We start from the raw sequence: 16,232 nt of genomic DNA, 5'->3' as shown, positions 1-16,232 counted from the left end.
TCTCAAGCTCGCTTGCTCGCTCACTCACTCACTCTCACACTCGCTCGCTCTCACGCATGCTCGCTCGCTCTCACGCACACTCGCTATCAAGCATGCATGCTTTCACGCACGCTCCCTCGCTCTCACGTTCGCTCGCTCTCAAGCACGCTCCCTCGCTCGCTCTCACAGATGCTCGCTCACTCACACGCTCGCTCGCTCTCAAGCACGCTCACCCTCATGCACCATCACTCTCACGCACGCTCGCTCTCACGCACGCTCGCTCTCTCCTTTGCTCTCACGCACGCTCGCTCTCACGATTACTCTCCAGCATGCACCCTCTCACGCACGCTCACTCGCTCTCACGCACGTTCGCTCTCAAGCACACTCGCTCGCTCTTACGCAGGCTCATGCTTGCTCTCATGCAAACTTGCTCACTCTCACACACGCTTATTCTCAAGCACGTTCACTCGCTCTCACGCATGTTCACTCTCATGCTCGCTCTCATGCATGCCCGCTCGCTCTCACGCACACTCCCTCGCTCGCTCTCACGCATGCTCCCTCGCTCGCTCTCACGCACGTTCTCACGCTCGTGCTCGTTCTCACGCTCGCTCGCTCACTCTCATGCACGCTCGCTCTTATGCACACTCTCTCATGCTCCCTCGCTCGCTCTCATGCTCGTTCTCACTCGCTCTCACAGACGCTCGCTCTCACGCTCGCTCGCTTTCACGGACGCTCGCTCGCTCTCACGCTCGTTCTCATGCTCGCTTGCTCTCATGGACGCTCGCTCGCTCTCACGCTCGTTTTCATGCTCGCTCGCTCTCAGGGACGCTCGCTCATGCGCACTCGCTCTTAAGCTCGTTCTCACACTCGCTCGCTCGCTCTCATGCATGCTCACTCGCTCTCATGCATGCTCGGTTGCTTTCACGCTCGCTCGCTCTCACGCACGCTCGCTCGCTCTCACGCACGCACGCTCGCTCTTACGCTCGTTCTCATGCTCGCTTGCTCTCACGGACGCTCGCTCACTCTCACACTCGTTCTCATGCTCGCTCGCTCTCAGGCTCGTTCTCATGCTCGCTCGCTCTCACGGACGCTCGCTCACTCTCATGCTCGTTCTCATGCTCGCTTGCTCTCATGGACGCTAACTCACTCTCACGCGCACTCGCTGTCAAGCTTGTTCTTACGCTCGCTCGCTCGCTCTCATGCACGCTCCCTCGCTCTCACGCATGCTCGGTTGCTTTCACGCTCGCTCGCTCTCACTTACACTCGCTCGTTATCACCATCGACAGCTGTCATCTCTCCAAATGACAAAAGTCCTTCCCATATCCAGTACACCCCCATTCATGGCGGTAATTATCTTGCCCAGATGAGCTGACAATCTCCACACTGGTCATTCTGATGGGCCACGTTTCTTTTTGATATACATATAAAATGTTTTTTTGTTGAGGTACTCTCAAAACAGACAGTTCAGCAACCTACTTATTGTACTTCCAGCTACTGGTTACCTCACTTAACTTTACTGTTACATATGAGATGTAATGCCTCTGTTGATGGTGTAGAGGAGTGAAATAGGTGGTGCGCACAGTGAACCGAGGGCAACTGAGGGCAAACAGGTGCGCGTGTGCAACGTGAGGGTTGCACGGACGAACTGCCACCTAATTAAAGGGAGAAGCGGGGGGCAAATGGAGTCGACGGGGTGTGCACGTGGAGACCGGATGTGTTGCCAGGGGGACGGGAGATAAGGGTTACGGGAGATAAGGGTTATGGGAGATAAGGGTAGATTGATGGGCCAACAGGCGCCAGCCTGGCGAGAGCCTAAAGAGATAATTAGCAGAGGGATATAAAGGTGTGTGCGTAAGCGGAGAGGGAGTTGTTGCCGGAGACCAAGTGTGAAGACATCTTGCCGCTTCTGCTCCAGCCGTCAATGGGACCTCAACACTCACGCCGTCGCCGTAGGGGTGTTGGCTGATTCCCCCGCCTGGGACAGACGAGTGAGCGGGTGTAAGGGAGTGTAGGTGAGGGTAGCGGTGGAGATGTAGAGTTGGTGTGTGCGGAGACGCTGTGTGCGGAGTCGCTGTGTGCGAAGACGCTGTGTGTAGAGTCGCTGTGTGCGAAGATGCTGTGTGCGGAGACGCTGTGTGTGGAGATCCTGTATGCGAGGACGCTGTGTGCAGAGACGCTGTGTGTGAAGATGCTGTGTGTGGAGACGCTGTTTGTAGAAACGCTGTGTGCGAAGACGCTGTGTGCGGAGAGCAGAGCTGCTGAGTGCAGGATAAGGGAGGTGAAAGGTAGATAAGAGTGGGGAGAGGTTAAACATAAGTGACCGTATAGATATTTATAGGAGTGCCTACAATTGGTTCAAGAATAGGTAAATAAAGTGTAAGCAGGTGACTTGTTATAACGTGTCGGTGTGAGTAATTTTTTAAGACACTACAATGGTGCTGATCACCTTAAAGAGTAATGCTGTATCCTCCACATTGAAAGATGCACGTTTCCTCCCCAGTATTTTAAAGTGAAAATTTGAGGTGCCTCTGTATGCGAGTTTGTGGGGAGCGGTAGTGTAGCAGTTAGCACGAACCTAGTGATCGGAGTTCGATTCCCGCTCACGGCCAACACCAGTGATGATTGTTTGAAAAGGTCCTGGGCCTCCCTAGGTTGACTCTGCCTCAAGTACCAGGTGTGATGTGTAAACATCGCCACTGGCGAAACAAAGTAGACCAGGCTTGGTGTTGGCCACCCACCTCCTCGTGTGCCGTGCCGGCCTTCATAGGTGCTCGCCAACAGCTCTTCTATGTGTGACAGATGAGATTGGTTATATGTTTTTACACCATGCACACGTTTGTGGAGCATCTGACTAGATCCTGCAAATGTGGTAACCAGTGGTCGTGTTCACAACTGTGTAATAAAGGACTCAATCTCAGATGTCGATCTCCGTTGTCCTTTATTGGGTTCATAGAATCTCCGTACCACGGCGTCTCGCTCAGGCCCGCATCCCACTCGACGACCTCTCCACAGCCCTCGGCTGCTCCGTTGTGCAGGCTCCCTGCTGTTCCAATATGCAGTCTCACTGCTGCCCCGACAGGCGATCCTTGCAGCCACACCGCTGCCCCGCTATCTAGCGTCACTGCTGCCCCTTTCACAGCTAGCCTCTCACTGCCCTGTTAGCTCTCTTCGTCTGACACCGATGGCCGTCGGTGTCGACGTCTCCCACCGCGTGGCAACCGCGCCACACTCTCCATCTTGCCCAGCGTGGCCTCCTCGTATTTCATTCCGTCTCAACTCCCATTTCCCCTTCCAGTTCTCTCCCTAAATCCTCTCCCCCACGTGACCCTAACTCCACCCACTCCCCACGTGAACCAGACTCCACCCCCCCTCAATCCTTGCTCGCATTACACGACCCCCCCTGAAGAAAACCCAGCCGTCCCCGGCTGCAACAATTATAAAAAAAATAATGCGAGCAATATTGGAACCATCTGGCATCACTGGACAACGGAGAGTATAAACGATGACAAGAACAAGAACAATAACAATCAACGAAAGGAAAGGGATTTGGAACGCGTGCGGGTCACTGGCCCATCCCAAACGGGTGGCGGTACCCCCACGGACCGAGAACGCGACGGGGTCTTAAGATCGACGGGAGTAGAACCGCCCGCCGCTGTTGGAGGCCCGTCAACGCCAAGGTCCCGTCCCCCAGGGAGACCCAAGTCCGGGGTCTCCGGCAACCGTGTCTGTGGTGGGGTTGGAAGGGCAGCGGGGCCAAGTGGCCCCGTCGCTGTGGTAGGCCCACCCAGAGCAGGATTCACCACATCCGCCTGCGTCACGGCTGGTTTGTCTGTAGAAGGCATGACAGGCACGCTTGCAGAGTCAACAGGCAAGGGCAGAGGTGCGTCGGGCGCAACAGACACTGGCAAGGCAACATCAGGGGATGACGCATCCATCCGCGGGGCCACGTAGGGCTTCAGCCTAGACGTATGAACATACCAGCGCCGCGATCCGAACCGAACCTGTGCGGATTGCGGGTTAGGGACTTCAATAAGCTTAACCGGCCCCTGCCATGGTTTGTGAAGCTTAGGGGAGGTCCCCGGCCGCACCTGCGGGGAGTGCAGCCATGCCATGTCCCCCACTCGCCAGGGGCATGTACCGGTCGAGCGTCGGGCGCAACGCTCGTTTAGCGCCTGATCCTTGGCAGTAGCCAACCGGGCCCCCTCCCGTGCCTCGGCGACGCATCGAACCGTGTCCTGAATATATTCGGGGAGAGGTTTAACAGGACCCTTCGCCCTCGTACTCAGCTGCACTTCCACCGCCGGCACATTCTCGCGGCCGTAAATGAGAAAAAATGGAGAATACCCAGTGGACGCATGAGGCGTCATCCGATACGCGGAGAGTACCCCAGGTATATGCAAGTCCCAATCAGCTTGTTTCTCATCAACCGTGTGACATAGCATGGCCGACAGCATCCGATTAAGGCGTTCCACCATGCCATCCGTCTGTGGGTGGTACGGAGACGTACAAACCTTCTTGGTTCCCAGAGCAGCGCACACTTCCGCCAACAATTTGGAAGAAAAATTTCGCCCCTGATCCGTGAGTAGCCTCTCCGGCGCCCCCTTGTCCATCAAATATCCAAATAGGAAGGCGTCCGTGATAGACGCCGCCGACTGGTCGGGTAAGGGCCAAGCCATCAGCCAGCATGAAAGATATTCTACGCCGACCAGCAAATATTTATTACCCCTAGCGGACGGCGGGAAAGGTCCCAAAATATCCAGCGCCACCAACTCGTTGATTCGAGACACTTGTATAGACTGCACCGGCGGCACGTAAGGGTTTTTAGGTGGCTTCCGCCGGGCACACTCGGGACATGCCCGAATGTGTCCGATGACATCCGTCGTCATGCCGTGCCAGAAGTGGTCACGCTGTAATGTTAACAAAGTCTTCTGCACCCCGAGATGTAACAAAGTGTCGCCGTGCAGAGTCCGAATCAATTCGTACCGTAGCGACGACGGTACCACCAGACACCAGCGGTCATGCAATCCCTCTCTCCACATGCGCAACCCATCCCGGAGAGCGGCCCCCGGCGTCCCACCGGACAGCAATTTTCCCGCTCCCTTCGCAGCCCGACTCCGTAAAGCCGCCAACGAGTCGTCAAGCAATTGTTCGCGAATCCATACCGAGCGCGGCAGGTTCAGAACCCCATCGGCCGGTCCTGGGCACACCGGAGCCCCAGGCATCTCGACAGCTGACACGACAGGCTGAGGGGGTAGCTGAACCGGCGTACACCTATTCGTACCCGACGCGCAAGCGCAAGGGGACCCCTGCGGTAATCTGGAGAGTGCTTCCGCATTCGCGTAACGCGACCCCTTCCGATATTGTATGTCAAATGAAAATTCCTGCAGGGTCTCCAACCATCGTGCCAATTGGCCAGATGGTTGGTCAACCCTCAGGGCGTATTGCAGAGCTGCATGGTCCATGCGCACAATAAATGACCGGCCGTAAAGATACGGCCAATATTGGCGGAGAAAATGGACAATAGCCAATCATTCGCGGTGAGTGACGCAGTAGCGGGTTTCTGCCGGGGACAGTACACGGCTACCGTAGGCTACCACGCGCTCCACGCCGCCTTTGGACTGTGACAGAACGGCCCCAATCCCAGTGTCACTAGTGTCCGTATCCAGAATAAACGGTCTATCGAAATCCGCATAGTCCAATGTCGGCGCCGTCGCCAACCGATCGCGTAGGCCCTGAAACGCCGCTTCCTCCGGCGGACCCCAACTGAACCTCCGACCCTTACCCGTAAGGAGGTGCAAGGGCCTAGCAATCATAGCAAAGTTTGGGACGAACCTGCGATAGTATGAGGCAAACGCCAAGAAGCGACGGACATCCCAACCGAGACCGGGGTTGGTCAGTTACGGACGCACGCCGTCTTCTCCGGGTCCGTGGCCACCCCGTCCACACTGACTATGTGTCCCAAATAATGCACGGATTGTTGCAGTAGGTGACACTTTTTCGGTTTGAATTTTAAATTTGCGGAGCGCATCCTAGCAAAAACCGTCTCCAATCTCTGCAAATGTTCGTCAAATGTGCGGCTAAAGACGATGAAATCGTCCAAATAAATCAAACATGTCTCCCACTGCAGACCCATTAACACCAGCTCCATCAACCGCTGAAAAGTGGCTGGAGCCACATTCAAGCCCATCGGAAGGCAATTAAACTGAAACAGTCCCTGTGGCATGCGAAAAGCCGTCTTTTCCCTCGAAGACTCGTCAAGGGGAAGCTGCCAGAATCCTGAAGAGAGATCCAATGTTGAAAAAAACTTCGCCCCAGACAAGGCATCGAGGGAATCATCCATACGCGGAAGTGGGTACGTGTCTGCGACAGACACCTTATTCAATTTACGAAAATCGACGCAAAATCGCAGTTTCCCATCCTTCTTTTTCACAAGGACCACCGGCGCGCCCCATGGACTGTTAGACAGGGATATAATATCAGCGGCTAGCATGTCCTCCACTGCCCCGCGAACCTGATCCCGCTCCGTCGGGCTCAACCGATGCGAGTTCAACCGAATCAGAGCAGCATCCCCCGTCTCAATGTGGTGGGAAAGCAGAGAGGTGCGTCCCAAGTCAAAATCATCCGAGCTGAACACGTCGGAATAACTTAGCAACAGCGCACGAAGCGCGGACCGCTGCTCCCTGGTCAGGGACGAATTCTCCCCACATGACTCGGCAACCCAACGGTCATCCTGCCCCGTTGGCCCCGAAACCCCCCCTACCATGTCCCGGCAGACCCGGTTGTCATGGGTCGTGAACGCGGTCGTGGCGTGAGCCATAACCGTTCCGGCCGGGACACTGACATTCTCTGCACTCCCATTTAGCACCTGTAAAAACGGGGGCTGGCCCGGCTGGACAATTGTTTGTGCCCCGACCAGCGCCGAGCCGCCCGTTATAGCCGTAGACGGCGATAACAGAACCCCTGCCACTCCCTCAACGCCAGGTACTGGCTTCCGATATCTCAACGGGATAAGCATCTACGAACCAGGTGGAATGTCAACAGATACCTCGGACAGCGCTTGCACCTGGCAAACAGGGGCAGACCGGCCCCATGGCGACGGTAGGAACGAAATTTTACGCCCCCCCCCGGTAATTCAATGCAGTTTTTATCAATCCTTATTTGAATGGGCATTTTTGCCAGGAAATCAGTCCCCAACAAACAGGGCACCACGAGGGACCTAGAGATCAACACGATCCCTGAAGCCGACACCCCCCCGATGGTTATGTTGGCGTCTACCTGGCCCACAATGCCCATACTTCCCCCATTCGCCGCTATGCATGAATCATAAACCGCTCGCACTTTCCCTGGCGGAATGCCCAAAAGATGGAAAATGACATCCGAAATAATGGTCGCGGACGCACCGGAGTCCACCAAAATACGCACCTCGACCCCCTGAATGGAACCCGGTACCGTGGACGACCTCGTAGCGGCCGCAACTACCCTGTGTGCCAATCGGCGCCATTGCGTCAGCGAGTGACCCGGGTCAACTGGAGGCACCTTGTTGTTAACGACACACGGACCGCGCGGCGATGGTGATGCATGAGGTGACAGGCCTTGCCGGGTGTCTGGTGCGCACCGACTTGCCTGTACTGGTGGGTCTTTTCGTGCGGCGTCCGTGGTCGAGGCCTCCTGCTAGGGCGGCCCCGGGATGCGAGCCCAGCAGTCCCTTGCAAAGTGGCCCTTACGGCCGCAGCGGAAGCACTCGACGTCGTTCCGATGCGCAGCACCCCCCCTGTCCCGACGATCCCGCGCTGGCGGCGCGGACCTTGTCCCCGTCCCCCCCCCGTGCAGGCCACTGGGCGGAGGCAGCCGTCAACTCCTGCGGTCCCTTGTCGTCAGGAACGTAGATCGCCTTCGTAGGATCCCACCCCACAGCACCGCCTTCAACGACGGGCCCCCCCGTCCAAGCCGACACCTGCTTCCAGTGTCGGAGATTAAATTGAGCATCCAAGCACTTAGCCACAGCACGGGACGTCAATTTATCATGGCTGCACACCGGCATGGGGATCCCAAGGTCTCTAGATAATTCGAGCATCTTGCCCAACACGAGGGGCTCCAACAAATCGGGCTCCATCTCGGGGTATGCTGCCATCGCCAGTTCTAGAACTGCGCCTCTGTAGGCCACCAGCGATTCATCAGGCGCCCGCTGGCGCTGAACAAATCTCCGATGGGCGTCGTCCGGAGGCTCGTACGCATCCGCCATCTCCTCGAAGACACCCTGCAGCGTCTTCTTCTTGTCAGCCTTGATGGAACAAAAGAACCGGACAGACTCGTCGTCGAGAAGTGTTGGTAAGACTTCCAGGGCCTCCGCGTCCGTCCACATGGCGGAGCGTATGGTCGCTTGAAAACGGCAGGCGAATGCGCTCCAATCGCCGCCGATTGAGAATTCTTTGACCGTTGTCAAATGACGGCTGCGGGTTCTTGCTCCTCCGTCCTCCTCTGATGGTGACATGCGCGGCAGCGACAAGATGGCGTCGCTCTGCAACGTGTGCAAGATGGCGGCTTCCCGCGGCGGAGGGTGCAAGATGGCGGCTTCCCGCCGTTCTTCCTCGGCCACGCCCAAGATGGGGTCTTCGTGCCGCATGGTCGAGAGGGCTGACGGCGACGGCAAGGCCCCGGCCCGTTGTTCCTCGCCGGGCCTCCCCGAAGTCGTCGCCGGCATGACGAGAACGCACAATTGCGCCAGTACCGTCTTCAGCACCTCCAGTTGCGCCGCCACCTGTCTCCATCCGTCGTCAGCGTCCAATCGCGCGGGTGGGCCCACCGAGGCGGCCACGTCCTGCACGGCTGGAACCCCTGCTCGTCCCCGCTCCGCTGTCTTCCTCCATCGTGGGCAGCACCACCGCTGAAGGGAGATCGTCGTCGGAAGATGTTGCCGAAGATGGTGCAGGGACGGTCTTCTTCCTGAGCTGTTTTGACATGCCGTTTCACTTCTGACACCAATGTATTAAAGGACTCTCTCTCAGATGTCGATCTCCGTTGTCCTTTATTAAGTTCGTAGAATCTCCGTACCACGGCGTCTCGCTCAGGCCCGCGTCCCGCTCGACGACCTCTCCACAGCCCTCGGCTGCTCCGTTGTGCAGGCTCCCTGCTGTTCCAATATGCAGTCTCACTGCTGCCCCGTCGGGCGATCCTTGCAGCCACCCCGCTGCCCCGCTATCTAGCGTCACTGCTGCCCCTTTCACAGCTAGCCTCTCACTGCCCTGTTAGCTCTCTTCGTCTGACACCGATGGCCGTCAGTGTCGACGTCTCCCACCGCGTGGCAACCGCGCCACACTCTCCGTCTTGCCCAGCGTGGCCTCCTCGTATTTCACTCCGTCTCAACTCCCCTTTCCCCTTCCGGTTCTCTCCCTAAATCCTCTCCCCCACGTGACCCTAACTCCACCCACTCCCCACGTGACCCAGACTCCACCCCCCCTCAATCCTTGCTCGCATTACAACTGTACTGTTATTGGTGATGACGAAGTTCAGTATGTATGCATGTTGAACTTCTTTCACACCGTACGTAGCCAACCGTGCAAATTGGAGGTACGGGAGAAAGACAACAAACTAAACACAAAAAGCAGTTCTTAAAAATTAGTTTTCCATCTAGATAAAAAATTACATAGCTCCAGTGGCTTCTTAATACTAGAAGGAAGAGCGTTCCACATGGCCGCAGAAGCGCAACTGAAAGCGCGCGATGCAGTGGCCGTCTTTGTTCAACGGCTAGCCAAAACCCGCTGTGGTACCAGTGATGGTGATGACGATGTTCAGCACTGCAGTACCAGTGCCCGAGGCAGTGTGAAAGCGGCTACCTCCACGGGAATTTGGAGTTGGAGTGAGCAGGAGCAGAAGCACCGCTCTCCATGCCGCCACCCTTCCCTCGCGTCGTGTCACCATCCCGGCGGAGGAGGCTGCCCCATGGGGCTGCCGGGGCCTCGGCCAGGGCGGACATGGTGAGGGGCCTCCTGGTGGCCGCACGATTGCTGGGCCACCCTGCACCCAGCACGGGAACAAGGGAAGACCCAGCCACATCAGTTATCAGTTGTATGGCCGCTCTTCGACTCAAGTCAACTCAAGTCATAGAGTCGTTGAAGGGCAACCCGCATTAATTAATTAATTCGGTCCTCCGGTTTCCCTGTCCACATTTAGAAACATGTGTTTAGAGCATTTGGCTGCTATACATTTCCACATGATAAGCCACTTCGTTGAGCTATCATTTGTGGCCAGATTGCTCAGTGAGCCTTACCTGGTGAAATAAATAACAGTTCGTCGTAGTAATTACTCCACGGACCAATAGCAACATGACGGCTGCTTTATTTGAAATGCAAGCGATTAGGAAAGCCGCCGGTCATTGCACATCGAGACTGTCATCAAACCCGAGCATCAGCCTGCACACAATGATTGGCTGGTTGCGGAGTGTGCGTCTGATTGGGGAACACAGGGGGCGTCCAGAGGCAATTACAGACTGGGACCAAAAATCGACCCAGGCAATTTGTAAACACACTGGCCCAAGTTCAGGCTATAGGCTAGAGTTGCGATGTGACAACGTATTTGCGTGATTTTGAGTGTAATCTCATTGCCTGGGTTAAAAAAATAAATGGGTGGCCGGTGAGGAAGACTCTTTAGGGCTGCCAAATATGGGAACTTAATGCCAACTGAAAGTGTAAATAAGCAATGAAGCATTGACATTAGAGATAATAAAATATGCATAACACATGTTTTTTTTGGGCTGAGATTGTGTAAATATATAAATGTGTCGTTAAACCCGCCACCACCCGACAGCTAATTAGTAAGGTTTGTCACGTAAACAGATCATGCTAATTTATTACTCGTACAGCACACTGATGTGTTGGAGAGCAAAGCCACGACATTTTAAATCTGAGTACGACGTTTTTACAGTAATTACAACTAGCATCATCAGGCGACAGCCAGATTGTGGAGAAATCCTCCTGTTTCATTCCTTAAATATGTAATGGTGTGAATTATGCAGGAGACGAGTTGACGGAAGCAACACGTATTTATTTGTAACAGACTACAGTAACAGTCAGTTATACAGCCTAGGAACACAGCCTACGGCTAGCGTGCCTGACACCGGCTATGTATTTCCTAGAGGAGGCTATCTGACCCGACCTAGCCAGGGTAGGGTCCCAACCACTGGCCCATCGGACCCGGCCCTGATAAGGACGTCGGGCCGGGGGTTCCCAGGGTCTCACCACTGAGCCACACAGAGTCCCGGCCCTGATAAGGGCGGCGGGGCTAGGGGTCCCAGGGTCCTATCTAGCTTGCTCCGTCTTCCTTCTTCACTGGCTCCAACAATTCCTAGAGCTCTCTCGCGCACCGCCCTATATACCCCCCTGCCCCCGAGGGGCGGGGCTATATGCGGACGTCGATGTAGCCACTCCATGCACGGACCGTGATGTAGACACCGGCTACATAATGGCTCGCTACACCCCGGTACGTACCACCTCCACAAATAGAGGGGTAAATGTGATGACAACACTTGTGAGCACTTCTCGCGTGAAGTGGGGGTGGGGGTTAATGAATGCATATAAATGACTATGGGTATCCATTTCTGGTTGGATTATTTGTATGGTAATCAACGTACATTATGCATGTGTATTATGCAAACCCATTGTTCTTGTACCTCCTGTCGATTGTGTGCACTAAAATAGCCGTACCTGTTATTGTTCAATGGTAATCCCTATTTAAGTATGGTGACCTGTATATGCATGCATTTAAACAATGTATTACTTGATTATTCGCTTCCAAGCAGCACTTAGTCTGTAGCTATCTGAACAGTTAAACTTATTTTAATTTCTCTCAATTTCGATAGATTCTCTAATTAGTCTTAGTTCGTAACTAGTTTTACACATAACTTAAACATTATCAAAATCAATTGAGTGTCCTTGTTGGCACGCGTGTTCTGCCACTGCCGACAGTTGTGTTTGTGCATATTTAATATTTATTTGGTGTTCATCTTCTTGGTTCTTTCGGTAAAGTCACGTAGAAGGGAAGTAATAAAATAATTAAAATAAAACATAATAAAACAATTCTCACGACGTTTCGGCCACAACGCAAGCAGCCGTCCTCAGGTGAAAACCAGGTCTGTTGAGGCGACAGCGTCTGAATGAAACAGCACACGTGCTTGGAGCATATATATAAGCTGGGTTGGAAGGGGGGAAAAGGGCGCCTTGACAAAAGAATATGCATATCAAGAGGAATTTAGCATATTGTACAAAGTAATATATAGTATCGTTATTGTATAGTTAATATACAGCAGTGTGATATACATTAGGGTGGGTAGAATAATACATAGTGTAATATTACAATGTATAAGGTGGTTTATAGCAATACAGTATGTAATTTAATGTTGGGTTTGTCTATGGCAGTATATAGTACGATGTAGACTCGTGTGATGTAAGAGAATAAAGTTTAGATGGAAGCATATTATATATTTTACGACGTAGAATTGTAATGTATTACTAACTGTTAGTAACTCAGCTTATTGTAGAGTATATTTAGTATACTGATGATACTATGAAGTTTATACTTTAGTTGTTTACGTGGTGGTTTTAGTTACTGCAGCTACATACTATTAACACTCCTTCACTTTATTAATGCTACCCTTATCCCCTCCCTTTGATGCTGCTAATCCTGCATAATGCACGAGCATAAGTAGTACTAATTCACATACCTGCATTTTCCATATGCCCCTCCCTTTGATGCTGCTAATCCTGCATAATGCACGGGCATAAGTAGTACTAATCACATACCTGCATTTCCCATATCCCTTCCCTTTGATGCTGCTAATCCTGTATAATGCACGGGCATAAGTAGTACTAATCGCATACCTGCATTTCCCATAAATATGCTAAATTCCTCTTGATATGCATATTCTTTTGTCAAGGCGCCCTTTCCCCCCCTTCCAACCCAGCTTATATATATGCTCCAAGCACGTGTGCTGTTTCATTCAGACGCTGTCGCCTCGACAGACCTGGTTTTCACCTGAGGACGGCTGCTTGCATTGTGGCCGAAACGTCGTGAGAATTGTTTTATTATGTTTTATTTTTTATTATTTTATTACTTCCCTTCTACGTGACTTTACCCAAAAAACCAAGAAGATGAATCCCTGCAGTCACGAAAGCTTTAAATCGAAAAATTATTTGGTGTTTTTTACTCTCGTGCTGATCATTCGTCCTGTTTGCCCAACATACCATTTGCCACACATGCAATTAATCCGGAACACGAAAGCAATAGCTTCAAGCACACTAAAACCCTCTGCTTGGTTTAGATATGTGGATGACACATTGGTGGTCTGGCTACACGGCTCAGATACACTTGTAAATGTTCTTGGAGGGAGACAGAGTCTTCGTAGAGGCAACACGCTTTATTTCACCAAACAGTTTACACTAATCCCTAACACAAAGGGGTAATGGCCCCTTCCACCCACAACCTGGGGAGGTACAGCCTCCGGGCTATCGTACCTATGACTCTCCCTACTTCAGCCCTCTGGCTAGCTAAACCTAGGGGAGGCTGACCCACCGCTGGCCCGGTGGGTCCCTGACCACTGGCCCATCCGGACCTGGCCCTCACAAGGGCATCAGGACGAGGGAACCTCAGGGTCCTAACCCCACGACCACTGGCACCGCACTGAGCCTTAGAAGGACGTCGGCGGCTTGGGGTCCAGGGTCTCCTTCTTCTTCAGGCGGCTTCTGGCTTCGGCTTGAGACGGACTGACTCGCGCTCTCAGGGACCCGCCTTATATACTCTTTCTCCCTGAGGGGCAGGGTTCTGGGGGATCGTAGCTCCTGCCAGCCCCCTCCCCTCAGAAGGGTTCCAACCGCCATTGGCCCGACCGGTCCGGACCGGTTTCTACCCCTCCCCCTGGTTGTGGCGCGTGTGTGTCAATCATGACCACCACACACTTAACGAATTTCTAAATCATCCCAACTCGCAAAACCCGTCCATCCAGTTCGCCATGGAAGTGAAAGCTGACAGAACTCTCCCATTTCTGGATTTTCTGCTCGGGAGCGGTCGAAATGGTAAAATAACACAGCGTTTACTAAAAGAAATCGCACACTGAATGCAGTCACACCATCACCCCGCACAGAAATCCTCTCGCATCAAGATGCTCATACATCGGCCTAAGAAAGTGTCAGATGGTGACAGTCTAAGAAGTTAAACTAAACATTTTAAAGAAGCGCTGAAAACAATGATACGCAAATCACCAGGGCACTGAATGCCAAAACCAAATAAAATAACACGACCGTTGAAACTGACCAAGTAATTAAAACCGAGAACTGGATAGAAAGTTCCACGAGAGGGAGTGGCCGGAGGTGGAGCCTAGCCGTGCATGCGGCAATATAAGCGGCGGAGGACTCGGGGTCGGTGTGTGAAGTCTTGGGTCCGGACTGTGTCTCCGTCGTTCGGCCACGTGGCAGATCTCCGGCGGAACTCCACCGCCCTCCCCGGCATGCCATCAGCCACTGGCGAGGCAGGAAGCGGACGGGCAGAACCCTCCATGTGATCGGCTGTGTGTGTAGTCTGTAGAATGTAATATCTAAGTGTGTACTTGAAGAGGAAGCCGATAACGTTGGGCTGTGCCGTGCCGTACGTGGAATAAAGAAGAGTACCCTCTACATGACGTGTCGTGAAAGTCGCTCATTACAAAGGTTTAAAATGGGCGTAGCCTAAGTGTTAAAAAAGGTGACCCAGCAGCACGTAGGGTGGTGCTGGTGGTGGGTTTCGACAAATTAAAGGGCTGCTAGGTATATATTGCACCTCACTTTCATTAGCATGGGCGGGGTAGCTAATGTTAATGTAAGGGATGAAAAACGGTGACCCAGCAGCATGCTGCCAGGTAATTACACACTCACACTGGTGGCGGTGGAGGTTGCTGCTAGAGGTGATGGTAGTAGTGGGCAGTGATGGTCCTGGTAGTGGGCTTCCTCAACCACATCAATTCCATACACCCAGCCATATAATTCATCATGGAGGTAGAAAAGGATGGCAAGCTCCCCTTCTTGGATGTCCTAATAGAAAAGAGACCAGATGGCTCAATGAGCCATTCTGTCTACAGGAAAGCAACCCATACTGATGCCTACCTAAAACATGATTCCACCACCATCTATCCCAGAAGAATTCCCTAATCAAAACTCTACACCATAGAGCTCAATGTATCTCCGACCATGAACACCTAACCAGTGAACTCAGACACGTACACCAATCTCTCAAGGTGAATGGATATTCTGACGATACAATCCGCAAATCCATCACTCCAACCGTGAGGAAGGAGCCATCTGATGATCAAATCAAAACCATCACCTTGCCATACATAGCAGGGGTAACCAAAAATATTTCCAAAATCATGAACAAACACAAAATCCAGGTCCGATTTAAAACAGTACATAAAATTTGTGATCTGATCCCATCTGTGAAGGAGTAAATCCCTGACATGCAATATACCGGCGTCTACAAACTAAGCTGTGTCTGCTGTAGGCCTCGGCAAGATAAGGTAATTTACCCTTTTTACCGGGTAAAAGGGTAAAGGTGTCGACATGCCAAGGGGTAAGGTAAAGGGTAGGGTAAAGGTAGCTCAGAAGAATTACCCGGTAGGGTAAAGGTAGCGCGAAGTATTACCCGGTAAATACGGTACCTTGTTTACCGCTAAAAGCTCAGTGGCGCAGTCCGTGGCCTACATTTAATCAGTAATATTTAAAAATACTTTTTAAAAAACACGCTTTTATTAAATGTACTAGTAATGGCAGAACTCCACGACTCCAGGAAGTGGCCGCAAAGCTTGCCATAACGTAAGGGACCGTGGCCAATTACAGCCAACGTCAGTTGTCCGTGGACAATTAGACCCAAACCGAAACATAACATATACAAACTAATGTTTAAAAATATAAATATTTTTTATGATATAATATAGTATTTTCATCAGTATGACATAAGTATACCAAGTTTGTAGTCGATACCACATTGGGAAATGGGTTAAAATTGAGTCACAAGATTTGAGGATACAACAACAACGACAACAACGACAACAATGACAAGCGTATAAAATTGGAATCATTGAGAGTATACTATACGAGTAAAGCGCTCTACCTAGCATTTACCGTTATAAACATTTTTCATGTGTAGCACCCCAGTAATTACCCTGTAATCGGGTAATTTGTATGGGGTAAGGGTAAAAGGTAGGCTCATTGCTTTTCACCTTTTACCTTACCTGC

The 16,232-nt window shown here is 52.4% G+C and overlaps 1 protein-coding gene across 3 annotated transcripts in view; it reads right to left on the bottom strand.

The window, feature by feature from the left end:
• LOC133351494 (lamin-B2-like) overlaps positions 1–16,232 on the bottom strand; it is a 67,661-nt gene that overhangs the window by 21,416 nt on the left and 30,013 nt on the right. For all 3 annotated transcript variants that reach the window (XM_061566750.1, XM_061566751.1, XM_061566752.1), the window contains exon 7: positions 9,813–9,993. In XM_061566750.1, the coding sequence (XP_061422734.1) occupies positions 9,813–9,993 (181 nt within the window). The remainder of the gene's footprint in view (positions 1–9,812; positions 9,994–16,232) is intronic.

This window comes from Lethenteron reissneri, chromosome 37, assembly GCF_015708825.2.
Source record: "Lethenteron reissneri isolate LAM-NWPU_2019-01 chromosome 37, ASM1570882v1, whole genome shotgun sequence".
In the NCBI taxonomy this organism is placed as follows: Eukaryota; Metazoa; Chordata; class Hyperoartia; order Petromyzontiformes; family Petromyzontidae; genus Lethenteron; species Lethenteron reissneri.
This window is presented reverse-complemented; position numbering and strand designations above follow the sequence as displayed.